The sequence below is a fragment of the Ictalurus furcatus genome, chromosome 21, assembly GCF_023375685.1.
Source record: "Ictalurus furcatus strain D&B chromosome 21, Billie_1.0, whole genome shotgun sequence".
In the NCBI taxonomy this organism is placed as follows: Eukaryota; Metazoa; Chordata; class Actinopteri; order Siluriformes; family Ictaluridae; genus Ictalurus; species Ictalurus furcatus.
Window position 1 is genome coordinate 6,517,303 of NC_071275.1, and position 13,461 is coordinate 6,530,763.

Below are 13,461 nucleotides of genomic sequence, written 5' to 3' on the forward strand. Positions count from 1 at the left end.
AAATTTGAATTTCATAAACAGTTGATTTACATTTTGTTGCTACGAATCATTGGAGATAAGTTGAGGTTTTCTGTAAGGAGATGTTTATGTCAAATTTATGGAAGGAGTCTCCAGTATCAGTGCTTTGCAAATGTCAGTAAGTTTTCCACCACGGGAAAGTCTTCAGGACTTTGAGCTTTCTGGTTTCTCGGTACATGATGGCAAGCTGCGTCTTTATTTACTTCAAGAAATAGGAAGAAAGTGACAGCTGGTGAGGGAATGATTGTTTATAACTACTATAATGTAAATGATAACAGGGACTAACTTCTCTCATGGATATTCTACAAAATCAATTGTACAAGGGTGAGTCAAATGAAAAATCTGCGATACTACAAGTGCAAAAAAATTAGAATTGAACAGAATTTTTGTATAAGAGGTGTCCAGATACTTAATAAGAGATGGGACATTTAACGACATGGAGAAAGATTATACACACTTGTGACACCTATTTGCAATAAACCATGCATTTGACCCACCCTGTAAAATTAAATAAAAATACAAATTGTAATCGTTGGCAAGTTGGTACACACACACACACACACACATACACACACACACATTTTATATATATATATATATATATATATATATATATATATATATATATATATATATACACAATTGTAGGTTTAGGCAAACACAAATCACATATTTACATATTACATACACTGTAACATGATTAAACCGAGATAAACCTAGAAATTTCGCAATGCCCCTTTAAGAAAACGCGTTTCCATGGTTGCATAGACCGGAAGTAATGCGGATCTGTATCCCTGAAAGATGCTCCGAGAAAACATGCTAGCTTTTCGTTTAGCGGACGCGTTTTGTAAATAAAAGTGCAGTTGTACTGAGTGTTGTGTTTGCTTTACAAGAAGTTTAGTTATACAAGTTATATACACCTGCCACTTTTTAAATGTTAAGTAACTACCTTCAACGCAAGGGAGCCTACTATCGGTAAGTAAGCTAGCAATTTTTATAGAACTAGCTCCATACATGGCTAATTGTAGCTTAATGTAGCAGTTAGCACGTTAATTATAGATGTTTTGTTTGCGACCCACTTTGACAGTGTTTTCTAGTTGTAATTTCCATTTATATTTAGCAGTTATGGCTAAACGAAGCTTTATGAACGGTTAAAGCTTTGCAGACAGTGGTGTTTTAAAATGGTTCGTTTCTCGAGGCTTCAGTTGTCCGACAGTGGCCTCTAGTGGTGAAAAAAATAGACGTGTGTACAGAGTGAAACTGTCTTACACCACAGCATTGTGTATGGGTCAGTGTGTATCAGTGGATCAGTTCTGCAAAGTTATGTTTATTGTATCGTAGACTAAAGACATAATCCACTAGAGCGGCAAAGAGAAGTGCGAAAACGTTCCTTATATTGGTCTATAAATGCTTTATTGTTCAAACCCTAATGTGTGCAGACATATGGTAACTCGAAACTTCCAACTGGAAACTTCCTGCTTTTCCAAAGCATTAAGCCATTGGGCTACTCATCAGAAGGTCACAAGTTCAAATCCCAGTACCCATTCCATACTTATTTCTTTTTGTTTGTGTTAAGATCTTCATCCGAGCTCGGGGAGAAGTTTACACCGACACCATCGTTCAGTGAAAGCTTCTTAGTTTAATGATACAGAAAGCATAGTATATATACACACACACACACAGAAATATTCATAAAGAATGATAAATGTCAATTGGAGCAAGTCACAGATAAAATCAAAACATCTGTTACACATGTTCGAGTGACATAAGAACTACAAGACGTCTAGTCTACCAGATAATAAGAGAAGAAGACCAAGAGAGAGAGAGAGGGTGAGGACGAAAGGCAGGGTGATTAGGAATGCTCAAAACACCAAATACCAAGAGCACATAACAGCTTGATTCTGGTACATCGTGACACAAACTAGAGACCTTCAGAACTGAGACACAGAGATCATGCCTGAAACTGTTCAGTTTGTTTGTTTATTGCAGTGGTGGGAATCAAACACAACATTAGCAAATAGCTATTATATTTTTTATTGAGTGGTCACTAAACTGTAATAGTTTTAATCCAAGCCTCAGCAATTTGAAAACAAGCAGGCCTTTAATTAATGTCAATTTGGACCAAATGTGTTGTGTCAATAGAAAGTTCAGGACTAGAAAGCTCCGTTGCTGCAGTTGATTTGGTAGATCTTATAGTTAAAAAGGTCCCTGGCTGAAAAACGTTTGAGAACCCCTGCACTAAATCATGTGGTTTTATGTATACAAAGGATATAAAAAGTCTACAGACCTCGGTTAAAATGGCAGGTTTTTGTGATGTAAAAAAATAGCCTAAATAAAATGAAACCATGATAAATCATGTCAGAACTTTTTCCACCTTTAATGTGAAATTACAATGTATACAAATTCAAAAATCAGACACAAGTTATGGAAAAATAGGGGGGAAACAACTTACAATAACCTGGTTGCACAACCTTTTATAATTGGAGATGTGGCTCCAATCACATTCAGTCTCATGTACAAAAGTAATTATCTTGTAAACCCACGATAATGATCAGTTCTTTCTTTATGATTTCCTTCACATCTTGGTTTCATCCAACTGCTGAAGCCATGGTCCACAATGAGCTTACAAAGCATGTACAGTATCTCACTTGTTGAAAAGTATCAATCAGGAGAGGGGTATAAATTTTTTTCCAAAACATTAGATGTACCATGGAACACAGTGAAGGCCGTCATCAACAAGTGGAGAAAATGGAGCACCACAGTCATATCACTACGAACACGATGTTCCTCCAAAATTTATAAAAGGACCAGACAAAATCTTACCATGGAGGCTGCCAAAATACCCACAGCAACATTACAGGAGCTGTAAGAGTATCTGACAAGTACCGATTACTCTCTGCATGTGACAGCATATTATTCACATGTCTGGACTATGGGGTAGGGAGATTAGATGGAAGCCCGTTCCCACAAAAAAACATCCAAGCCCAACTAAATCACCCCCAAAATTGTGGCAAAATGTGCTATGGTCTGATGAGACCAATTCTAAAAGGTTTGGTGCGAAAATACCACCACATCATCAAAATAACACCATACCCACGGTGAAGCATGGTGGTGGCAGCATCAAGCTTTATGACTGCTTTTGTTCAGCCAGAACTGGGGCTTTTATCAATGTTTTTGAATGACCTAGCCAGAGCCCTGGGGTGAACCAAAGCGGGATGTGCACATGAGATGCCCTCACAACTTGATGGATCTAGAGTGTTCTTGCAAGATAGTGTGTGAAAATATGGCCAAGTCAAAATGTGCCACTCTGATAGACTCTTATCCAAAATACTGAGTGGTGTAATGAAATTAAAAGGTGCTTTAATAAAGTATTAGTTTAGGGGTGTGCATACTTATGTTATTGTAAGTTGTTTTTTTATTTTTCTTATTTTTCCCCCTAAAATGTTTCTGATTGTTTTTCACTTACTTTTTATATGTTGTAATTTTATATTGAGGGTGGAAAAATTTCTGACACGATTAAGCTTTGTTTAATTTCTTTACATCACGGAAACCTGAGATTGTAACAGGGTTGTGTAGACTTTTTATACCCATTGTAAATATTACTAAACACTCCATGTGATTACTAAATAGAGGTCATTCGTGTATTTATTTGGAGTCATCGAATTAATTAAATTTGTGCTGCTGTTTAAGTGATTTGACCAAGCAGCCGTTTTTACTGTTCAGATGGAGGAAGTTTATTTAAATTTATTTAAATGAGCAAAAATAAAGCACAGTGAAGGGAGAAATTGATTAAAAGGCAAATGCAAAATAGCTAAATATTTATATCATGAATAAAGTAGCTAAACTCTTGTGAAAGCATTATAATTTTCTGACTATGATTTAGTATACAGTAGATGCATTAAACTAAACCTTGTATGTCATACTAGATTGTGTGCAAGAAACAAAAAAGAACCTTTAATGGTACCATTGCTGATCATGGTTTTGAGTCTTATATGATGTGTGTGTATATATATATATATAGATTCCCTTTAAAAACCCAAACCCTTAACCCTCTCTGCTCCAGGGGCTCTGTATCATGGCTGACACTGTACTTTGACCCCAACTTCTTAACAAGCTGGGATATGTAAAGAAAATAATTTCACTGTGCTGTAATGTACATGTGACAAATAAAGGCTTCTTTTTCTACTAATCAAGTTTGAAGAATTGAATTAGCTTCTTTGGAATTATTACGATTTCAAGCAAATATTAAGTGAATTATTTGCTGTTATGTATAACATATCACAGACATATGGTCTCAGGATATATATATATATATATATATATATATATATATATATATATATATATATATATATATATATAAAATAAAATTCATTTATTTTTACATAAATCATGAGAGCTTGGACTCTTGCTTAAAAATCATTAATAGCCTCATTGTTTTTGTACTGTTTCAGGTCCAGCACTATGCGTGGTGATTCAGTGGACTGCGTAGTGAAATCCCCAGTGGCTCTACAGCTGGGTGATGTGGTGTCCGATTCAGTCCGTCCCGGTGTTTATATCACAGACGTCGTACTTTCAACGCCAGTCAGTGTAAGCGTTTTGAAAAAGGGAGCTGGTGGATGACGAGCAGCTAAACACCCGCTTAAGTTAAAGTGCTAGTACTACATTACACTCAATTAATGATATAAAACAGAGAGATATGTAAGGAGTATTACACTTAGGAGCATGCTGTTGTAGGAAAATAATCAACAATGCTGTGGTGTGATGTGACCCAATGCTAACCCCCCTGAAGGTGAGGGTTTTTTTTTTTTGCCAACCCAAAGATGGTTATTCACCTTGTTTAAGGAAAGAAGGTGTGTTTAGTCATAGTAGGTCACATCTTTTGGCTGAGCATTTTTAATGATTATCTTAATTATACAAGTTGGTTTATTCCTTTATAACAGCAAGTAGACTTTTTTCAGGGGGATCTGATACTTTTTTGGCTGGAAATTAATGGTATTTCTGTCCCACTATAGACTACACGTCTAGAATCATAAATGTGTTGCATAACTCACCTAAGTGTCAGAAATTCTGGGTCCTGAAGAAGTAAGACAGGCACTTATTACTGTAAATTGCCAGTTTAACTGCTAACTCTATGTAGCCATACTTGTGATTAATCACCATTCAGTAAAATACATAATTCATATTTTCATTAGTGTGGCACATTTCTTTCTAACATTTGTTCAATGTTTCACACACTTTGCTTCGTAGTAACTTAATAGCAGACGATAACCATTTTATGAATAGTTCAATAAGTAGTTACGATCATGTCTCTGAACGCTGGCCCAGCTTCTAAAGTACTTAAACATTTTCTAATTCAGGGCCTCTGCTAGTCTGCATTAGGGCTCGAGTGATATATTGTTAAAATTGGCTGACGTTAAGGTTCTAGTGACTCATGTTATAGGAAAACTGCATTGATGAATATGGTGCTGTGTCAAATGAACATGCTTTAGGGTGCAGTAATCAACCACAGACCTGTTGTGTGAACAGTTTCTTCAAGCTGTATCTATATAAAGCCATTTTTATCAAAATGTTTGTCTTTAAATTGATATCAATGACAAGCATGACTTTTTTTTTGTATTTCGATCCTCTAGATTCAGGAAATCTCCTTCAAGAATTACTACACAGCCTATTTGACGGTGCGAGTGTTGAAGAATGAGGAAGGGAGTGACGAGAGTCCCGCTCAGTGGTTCACCTGTATGAGAAACTATCGCCTAATGTCCAGTCCACACACTGAAGGAGGATCACAGGACTACTTTTCCATCTACAGACAACAGGTCAGCCTAAGATACACCTCAAGGTTTGACGTATTGTGCGGTCTGAGATGCTTTTCTGCTCACCGCAGAGTGATTATTTGAGTTACCATAGCATTCCTGTCAGCTGGAAACAACCTGCCTATTCTTCTCTGTCCTCTCTCATCAATAAGCCATTTCCATCCACAGAACCAACGTTCACGGGACGTTTTTTGTTTCCCACACCATTCTGTGTAAACCTTAGAGACTGTTGTTGTGCATGTAAATCTCAGGAGATCATCAGTTTCTCAAATACACAAACCCAACCCATCTGGCACCAACAACCATGCCATGGTCAGAGTCACTGAGATCACACTTTTTCTGATGTTTGATGTGAACTTAACCTTAACAACTTGACCTTTTTCTGCATGATTTAATGCCAGATATAGATACAGATATTTGGCGCACCAAATAGTTATAGATACAGATTTACCTTACGCCCGTCATACAGACATATCTAACGGGAAAAATATCCATAGGGACAAAAATATTTCACGATACTTGTAGGCATTTCTACAAAGCACCGTATTTGTCATAATACCAAACTAGCAACAAACTCCCAGTAAAAAAGTAGTGTTCTGGTGGGTTTTTTGTTTTTTAAGTATAAAAAAAATAACTAAAACAGTCTAATGTGATTTGATTTATCACAATATTGATATTATATTGTTATATTGCCCAGCACTACAAAAAAAATCTTGTTTGATTGTTATGGCTAAGAAACCTCGAGAGATGCAAAGAGTTGTCTCTCTCTGTCAGACGTGAAGGAAAATAAAACAAAAGAAAAAGGCAATGGATCCCTGGAACTGTTAACATTCTGGCAGCTATTCAGCCCTCAGAGTCATTTACATCTCCATGGATTGTGTTTGCCCAGACCTTGATCTCAGAGGTTTTATTTTATAGTAATTATCCTCTTAATTAAATTAGATCAGCCTCCCTATTGCAAAGGCTGGGTAATGCTATGCTAATATGTCAGCGTCCTCACATTATCACTGTGTTCAGTGATCCAATGAGAAGAGATGATTCACTGCTTTAGCTTTACCAACATTGATACCCAGCACATAGAGACGTAACAGTATGCAAATTCAAATATAAAATTCATAGTATGATTATCGTTACCAAAACTATCATGTTATCAGTATTATCACGGTATTGTTAAAATGTGTTGAAAAAGTACTGATACCCACACTGAAATCATTTAAACAGGTTTTATAATTGAATATAAATTCAAATTCAAGGTGCTGTCACTGCCTTCCGCTGTGTTTTCATGCTCAAAAAACTTCATCCTTTCATCATTTGTAAGTCGCTTTGGATAAAAGCGTCTGTTACATGAATAAATGTAAATGTAAAAAATCAACTATGTTGCATGCTGTGCCTGCGTCACAGTCATGCTGGGTGTGTGTGGACAGCATTCACCTCGAGTTTTACAAATCACAATAATCGTGCATGGATTTAATGATAATTAAATGTGACACAGGAATACTAACCGTCGGGGAATTTTATAGTGAAACCGGTAACCGTTTCTTCCCTACCAGCACCTTCCTATTTAACAGCAAATGTTACAGCAGTCACATCAGTCATGTGACAACCATTGCAATCCATTTTTTTGTAATATATTGTTTACTGTATTATCAAAGTATTGAATTATTAAAATATGACATATTGTGTCTGCACCTGAAGCAACATTAAAAATGTTCTTTAAACTGAAAAATCCACTTCTCCGTGAAGGACAAAAAGAGGATCTTTGGAAAACATCTGTCCTAATACAATCTCCTGAAATGTGACAAATGTTATCCCAGGGTGCATTAAATACACAGTCAGCTCCAGAATTAATGGCACCCTTGAGTTTCATTAGCATAAAATATGAGAGGAATCTAGACTTTAATTGAAGAAAATGTACTGTAATAAAAACATCTATTAAAAACACAAACAATGTGTCACAATTATTATCACCTCTTGAAGTACTTACTTGCTAATTCTTTACTTTTTAAGTTGAGTGTTTAGAAACTCTTAAGCAGTCATTTACTACTTAATGTTTCATAACAAAGAGAAAACTGACACAGGGTTGAACCCACAGAGATTTTTAAAATAAAAAATGTACAAAGACAATCTTACCTAAATAAATATGCAAATACACTCCTATCTGAGGAGATATTGTCAAGTGAGCTTAAGAAACCACAGGCTTCCAGTTCCATGGGCTGCAAATATCAGTTCCATTTTGCTTCAGAAAAATCGCATTCAAAAGCAAATAGGACCTCAAATTGAACTGTTCCTCTTGTTTCCCTTCAGTGATTTAATTTCCAATTTCCAACAGCTTGCAGTTTACTTATTTGTCCAATGTAATGTTGAACTTTTTTTTTTTGCGGCATGCTGGAGGTTTGAATAGACTGAACTTGCCCTTGAAAGTCTCAACCCTGTCACATTAATTCTGCACCATTGTATTTATTGAAGCCTTTTCTTCTGTTGTGCTGGCTGACAGATGCTGACGGAGCCAGATAACGTTATTAACGTGCGGCTCATACTGAGACAGCCTTCTTCAGTCTGGCTGAATTTCAACATAGAAGACATCAAAATATTCTCATTGGCAGATGAAGTAAGTATAAAACAAGGAACCCCTACGCAAGATGAAGTTTTTACATTCTTCAATGGTTGTAAATCATGACAAATATATACTAATTTAGTCTCCCATTGTGTTTCACTTACTGTTTGTGTAGTTGGTCAGTATAATATAAGCTACTATATTCAACCCTGCTATAGCATTCCAGTTACTATATAACCATTTCAGATTTAATCATCACACACCGAGGTCTCCATTTTTTCTTTTCCCAGGAATCAGAGGGAGACGTTCCTTCCTGGTTATCTGCCATCACACCCGCTGAAGAGCCTCTTGATTTGAATGTAAGTATTTCAGCATTCCAGGAAGAGCAGTGTTTAATGCTAGATAATTACATTTTGTTGAGCATATTACTTTGCACTGTGATCACTGGACACTCCAAGTTGATTGTCTTATGTGTCTGACTTAGACTTTATGTACAATATAAAGGAGTTTTACTGTTCTTCAGTCAGCATGCTAATGAGTTTCTAGTAAGGTTGCAGTTCTTCTCTATAACATGATTAATGTTGTAAGCACCGTTGCCCTCTAATGCCATTTATCTCCCCGAGATGTTAATAGAATGACTGAAAGACAGTGTTACTCACAGAGTACTTATTCTGTGTTTAATTGTTTTTTTTTTTCTAGATTTATTGTTCAGGGTCACTGAGTTACTGAGTCATTAAATAGATTAATCTTTGTTGTATCAGGGGCTTCCTGATCCAGACAGTGTGTCATCCAGTATTCAGCACATGTGGGCTCTCACTGAGATCATGCAGTCAAGCCAGACCTCCGCTTCCATCGGCCGCTTTGACGTGAGTCCCAGCTTCTGTTTCAGTGAGTGATGAGTGCTAAATGGTCCAATCAAACTCCGAGACTAACTACAGATAGCAAGTATATGTATATTGGATTTTGTGCCTCAGCTGAAGTCTTGAATTTGATTCGGCTTTGACAGTATTGCCGGTTGAAATTCAAATCACAGGTTTATATTAATCCACTCATTCTAATATGCTATCGTTTCTATAGTAACAACTCATTCACAGGGACTCCACAATAATATAAGGCTAATAATATGTTTATTATATAAGAAAGAAAAAAATATAATTGCTGATATGGTGAAGTTTTCTGTCTATTTAACATTGGAATAAGTCTCCAGTGTCGGCACCACAGGAAAGTCTTGTAATCAAACAGCACATTTTCTTATGCTTCTCAAATACAGAACACTTCTGCTTTGGAAATTGTGATTTAAACATGTTTAGATAATAGTCACCTGACAATCACACCCCTCTGTGTTCCTTCCCCAAACTATTGCCACAAATTTGTAAGCACACAATTGTCTAGAATATCTTTGTATGCTGTAGCATTACAGTTTCCCTTCATGAAACTAAGAGGTCGAAACATGTTCCACCATGACAATGCCTCTGTACACAAAGCAAGCTCCATGAAGACATGGTTTGTCAAGGTTGGAGTGGAAGAACTCGAGTGACCTGGACAGAGCCCTGACCTTAACCCCACTGAACACCTTTGGGATGAACTGGAACGCCGACGGTGCACAACATCCATGCCTGACCTCACTAATGCTCACTAATGCAGCTGAATGAGCACAAATCCCCACAGCCATGCTCCAAAATCTATTGGAAAGTCTTACCAGAAGAATGGAGGTTTTTTATATATAACAGCAGTGGGGGATTATATCTGGAAGGGGATGTTCAAAAAGCACATATTGAGTATTATGGTCAGTTGTCCACAAACTTTTGTCCATGTGTATTTGCGTGTCCGTCCCACTATAATAGATGTGCTATTCTTATTTTAGATATATATTAGATTAGATTTGCCTTTCTACCTTCTTATAAAACAAAGGACTCACTCCTTTTTTATTCTTCTCCCCATTTCCAGGTAGATGGCTGCTATGACGTCAACCTGCTTTCATACACTTAACAGGAAGTGACCAACAGTTCAACCGGAATTATGTATACCCAGGCTTTGCTTATATCAAACTAGGCAATGGTATTCAAGCATAGCTGTCTCTCAATTGGCACTGTACACTATGTACTTCATAGTGTTGTGCCTAATTATTAACATCTCAAATCGAACACTTCTACCATTTAGCACTAAACACAAATACCATGCTGATTTTCATGTCAATGAAGCAAGTCTGAAGTCTCAGGCTCATGTTCCTGGCTCACAGGAGTAGAACCCATTATAATCTGCTTTTGCAGACACCCTCCTCAAGGTGTGTTGTACAAGGTGTTTTCCACCTGCAAAACTGTGCTCACTGGATGTTTTTTTGTTTTTTTTACACCCCATTCTATGTAATTATTAAAGTCTTAAAACAAACACCACCATCAAGCACTAAACATAAACGGTAAGTTACTATGTGGTATTTGTATGTCTCAATCAGCTCCCTAGTTCAGTATGTAGTGAATATAGTAAGGTAGTAATCAGTATATGGTGTACATGAGTTGGGGCACTGGTAAGGACCATGGCTCACTACACATTGGGACACTGATAACTGAATTTCTGGCAACATGACTACATACTCGCTTTGTCAAACGTCACCAAGAAAACCTTTGAAATATTTAACTTTTATATGTGATTGAAATTTGTTAGCTTAATCACAAATATTTCTGTCATATATCAAGCAGGATCGTAGTGTGTATGATCAAACCAGTGTTGGGTAAGTTACTCAAAAAAGTAATCCACTACAGATGACTAATTACTACTTTAAAATTAAATTCTGATTACTGCATGTAAAAAGTAATCAGATTACTAGTTACGTTAACGTTACTTTCAAAACCAATGTAAGACATGATGATAAAAAGTTGGATTTATAATAAAACCTGCCTCGAGTGATGTCACTGTTTGTAGGACTACCAGACCGATAAAGTATAAAACTTTTCTAACTAGGCTCGTTTGGAGTCAAGGGGAAACACAACTAAGCTATCATAGTATGGGTTGCAAAGTACATCATCTTTCCTTATGCTCTGCTCATATCAAGAAAAAAATATTCGGGGCAAAACGTGATTTATTTTAAAAATACGTTTGACTTAATATTGTTTACTTGACAATAAACTTAACGTAATGCATGTCACGTAATTTTATTGACATCAGTAATTGTAATGAAATTACATAAATTTAAAATGTAACGTGTTACACCAATCTATGTTAAACACTTAAAAGTCATCAGTCGTTCAAATAATGATAAAAATCACTAACATAATTTGAGAGTTACAACAACAATAACAAGCTACTTACATTTGTAGACGAAGTTGGCTGAGAGTTTTTAAAATTTTTTTCGAGCTGAGAGGCTTCAGAAAACATGACATAATTTCCATTAAGGTAACATATTGAGCATACATGTTCCCTGGTTTTTGCAGTGCATTGTGGGATTTTTTATGGAGTGAACGTTCCAGTGCACTGGAAGGATTTTGCAATTAAGACAGCCCTTAAAATGTCCGACTCCCTGATCAGTGTCCTGACTACTGAACTAGGGAGCTGGTTGAGACATACCCCTTGTATGTATACTCACTAACCACTTTAATAGGAACACCTGTACACCTGCTCATTTCAATCATGTGGCAATAGCACAATGCATAAAATGTGAACCCTGTGACTATAATGGTGGCATGGTTGTTGGTGCCGGAATGGCTGGTCTGAGTATTTCAGAATCTGCTGATCTCCTGGGATTTTCACACACAACATTCTCTAGAGTTTACACAGATTGGTGTGAAAAACAGAAAACATCCAATGAACGACAGTTCTGTGGGTGGAAACACCTTGTTGATAAGAGAGGTAAGAGGAAAATGGCCAGATTGATTCATGCTGCCAGGAATGACATAGTAACTCATACATGTATAATCACTCTTTACAACTGTGGTGAACAGAAAAGCATCTCAGCATGCACAAAACATCGAACCTTGAGGTGGTGAGCTATAACAGCAGAACAACACATTGGGTTCCACTACTGTCAGGCAAGAATCTGAGGCTAGGTAGTTGCAGATGGTTTTTATTGATCATTTTACTCGCATGCAATGCTTGTGTTATTGTAACAAGTTATTTCATTGATTCATAATTTATTTATTTTGAACATCTAAAAAGAAGCACAACCTGTTAGGACACTTGCAATAAACTAGAAATCAGTAAATATTATTAAGATACAAATATAGCCAGTATAACGAAATATAAAACATAAAGAAAATGTAAAATCATATATGTTAATAAATAAACAGTGTTACAATTATATAATAAAATAATTAAAAGCATAGAAGTATTTTAGCCTTTTTTTTTTTTTAGCCTATTTTAGTTGATTTTTTTAGATTTGGAAATATGGGTCATATGGCCCGGAGTCAATATTTTAATTACAATAATCAGTTTTGTTAAATTATGAAACTGTACAGCTTGTATCAGGTAATCTTTTCCCCTTTCTATTAGGAAAGCCAAGTGTCAACATTTTCATTAATCTGTTCATCTCTGCTTCATTTAATCCTATTCTAAGGTGCTCCACACAGCATACGTAATCAGCTAATAAAAGCCCAAAGGAAGACAATCAACTCTATATTCCAGTCCCAATATCTCCTGACATCTCTGTCTATTTTTTAAACATAAATGAAACGCATTAATTAAAACTCCACAGTTTAATTGGAAATCAGTACTCGGACCTCCATCTGCCTCTCCTTTACATTAGAGATGTCATCTGATATGCAACATCAGTATCCAAATGTGAATGCCTCCAGTCCGAAATCTCCCAGCAGTCACCGAGAGGACGGACGTCTTAATGCCTCCTCATTGCCACCTTGTTAATATTTATGAGCATGAAAAACCTAGCATGCAAATCCATCTATGGCCCTGCATTTGCATGATTATGCAATGGGAATTATTCAAGTGGTGAAATACAAACATGCTTTTGATTGTCTGACTGTTAAATGTTCCCTCAAAGTAGTTTCAGCCCCAGTAGTTTTAGCAAAATAGAACGACTTTTCTGTTTGTGATTTCATGCTCTTTGAATTTTATGACTGTATAATGCAG

The 13,461-nt window shown here is 36.3% G+C and overlaps 1 protein-coding gene across 1 annotated transcript; it reads left to right on the forward strand.

The window, feature by feature from the left end:
* The first annotated feature begins 811 nt into the window (after window positions 1-811).
* Window positions 812-12,697, forward strand: nicn1 (nicolin 1). The gene is made up of 7 exons (XM_053653500.1): window positions 812-993; window positions 4,473-4,608; window positions 5,652-5,834; window positions 8,326-8,439; window positions 8,676-8,744; window positions 9,147-9,251; window positions 10,333-12,697. Exons 1-7 carry the CDS (start codon window positions 953-955, stop codon window positions 10,372-10,374), a joined length of 690 nt encoding a protein of 229 aa, XP_053509475.1. The 5' UTR covers window positions 812-952; the 3' UTR covers window positions 10,375-12,697.
* The last annotated feature ends 764 nt before the right edge of the window (window positions 12,698-13,461 follow it).

Coding starts and splice junctions, on each gene's coding strand:
- nicn1 (XM_053653500.1), top strand. CDS start 953: ATGTTAAGTAACTACCTTCAACGCAAGGGAGCCTACTATCG. Junction 8,440..8,675: donor TATTCTCATTGGCAGATGAA/GTAAGTATAAAA, acceptor TTCTTTTCCCAG/GAATCAGAGGGAGACGTTCC. Junction 9,252..10,332: donor CTTCCATCGGCCGCTTTGAC/GTGAGTCCCAGC, acceptor CCCCATTTCCAG/GTAGATGGCTGCTATGACGT.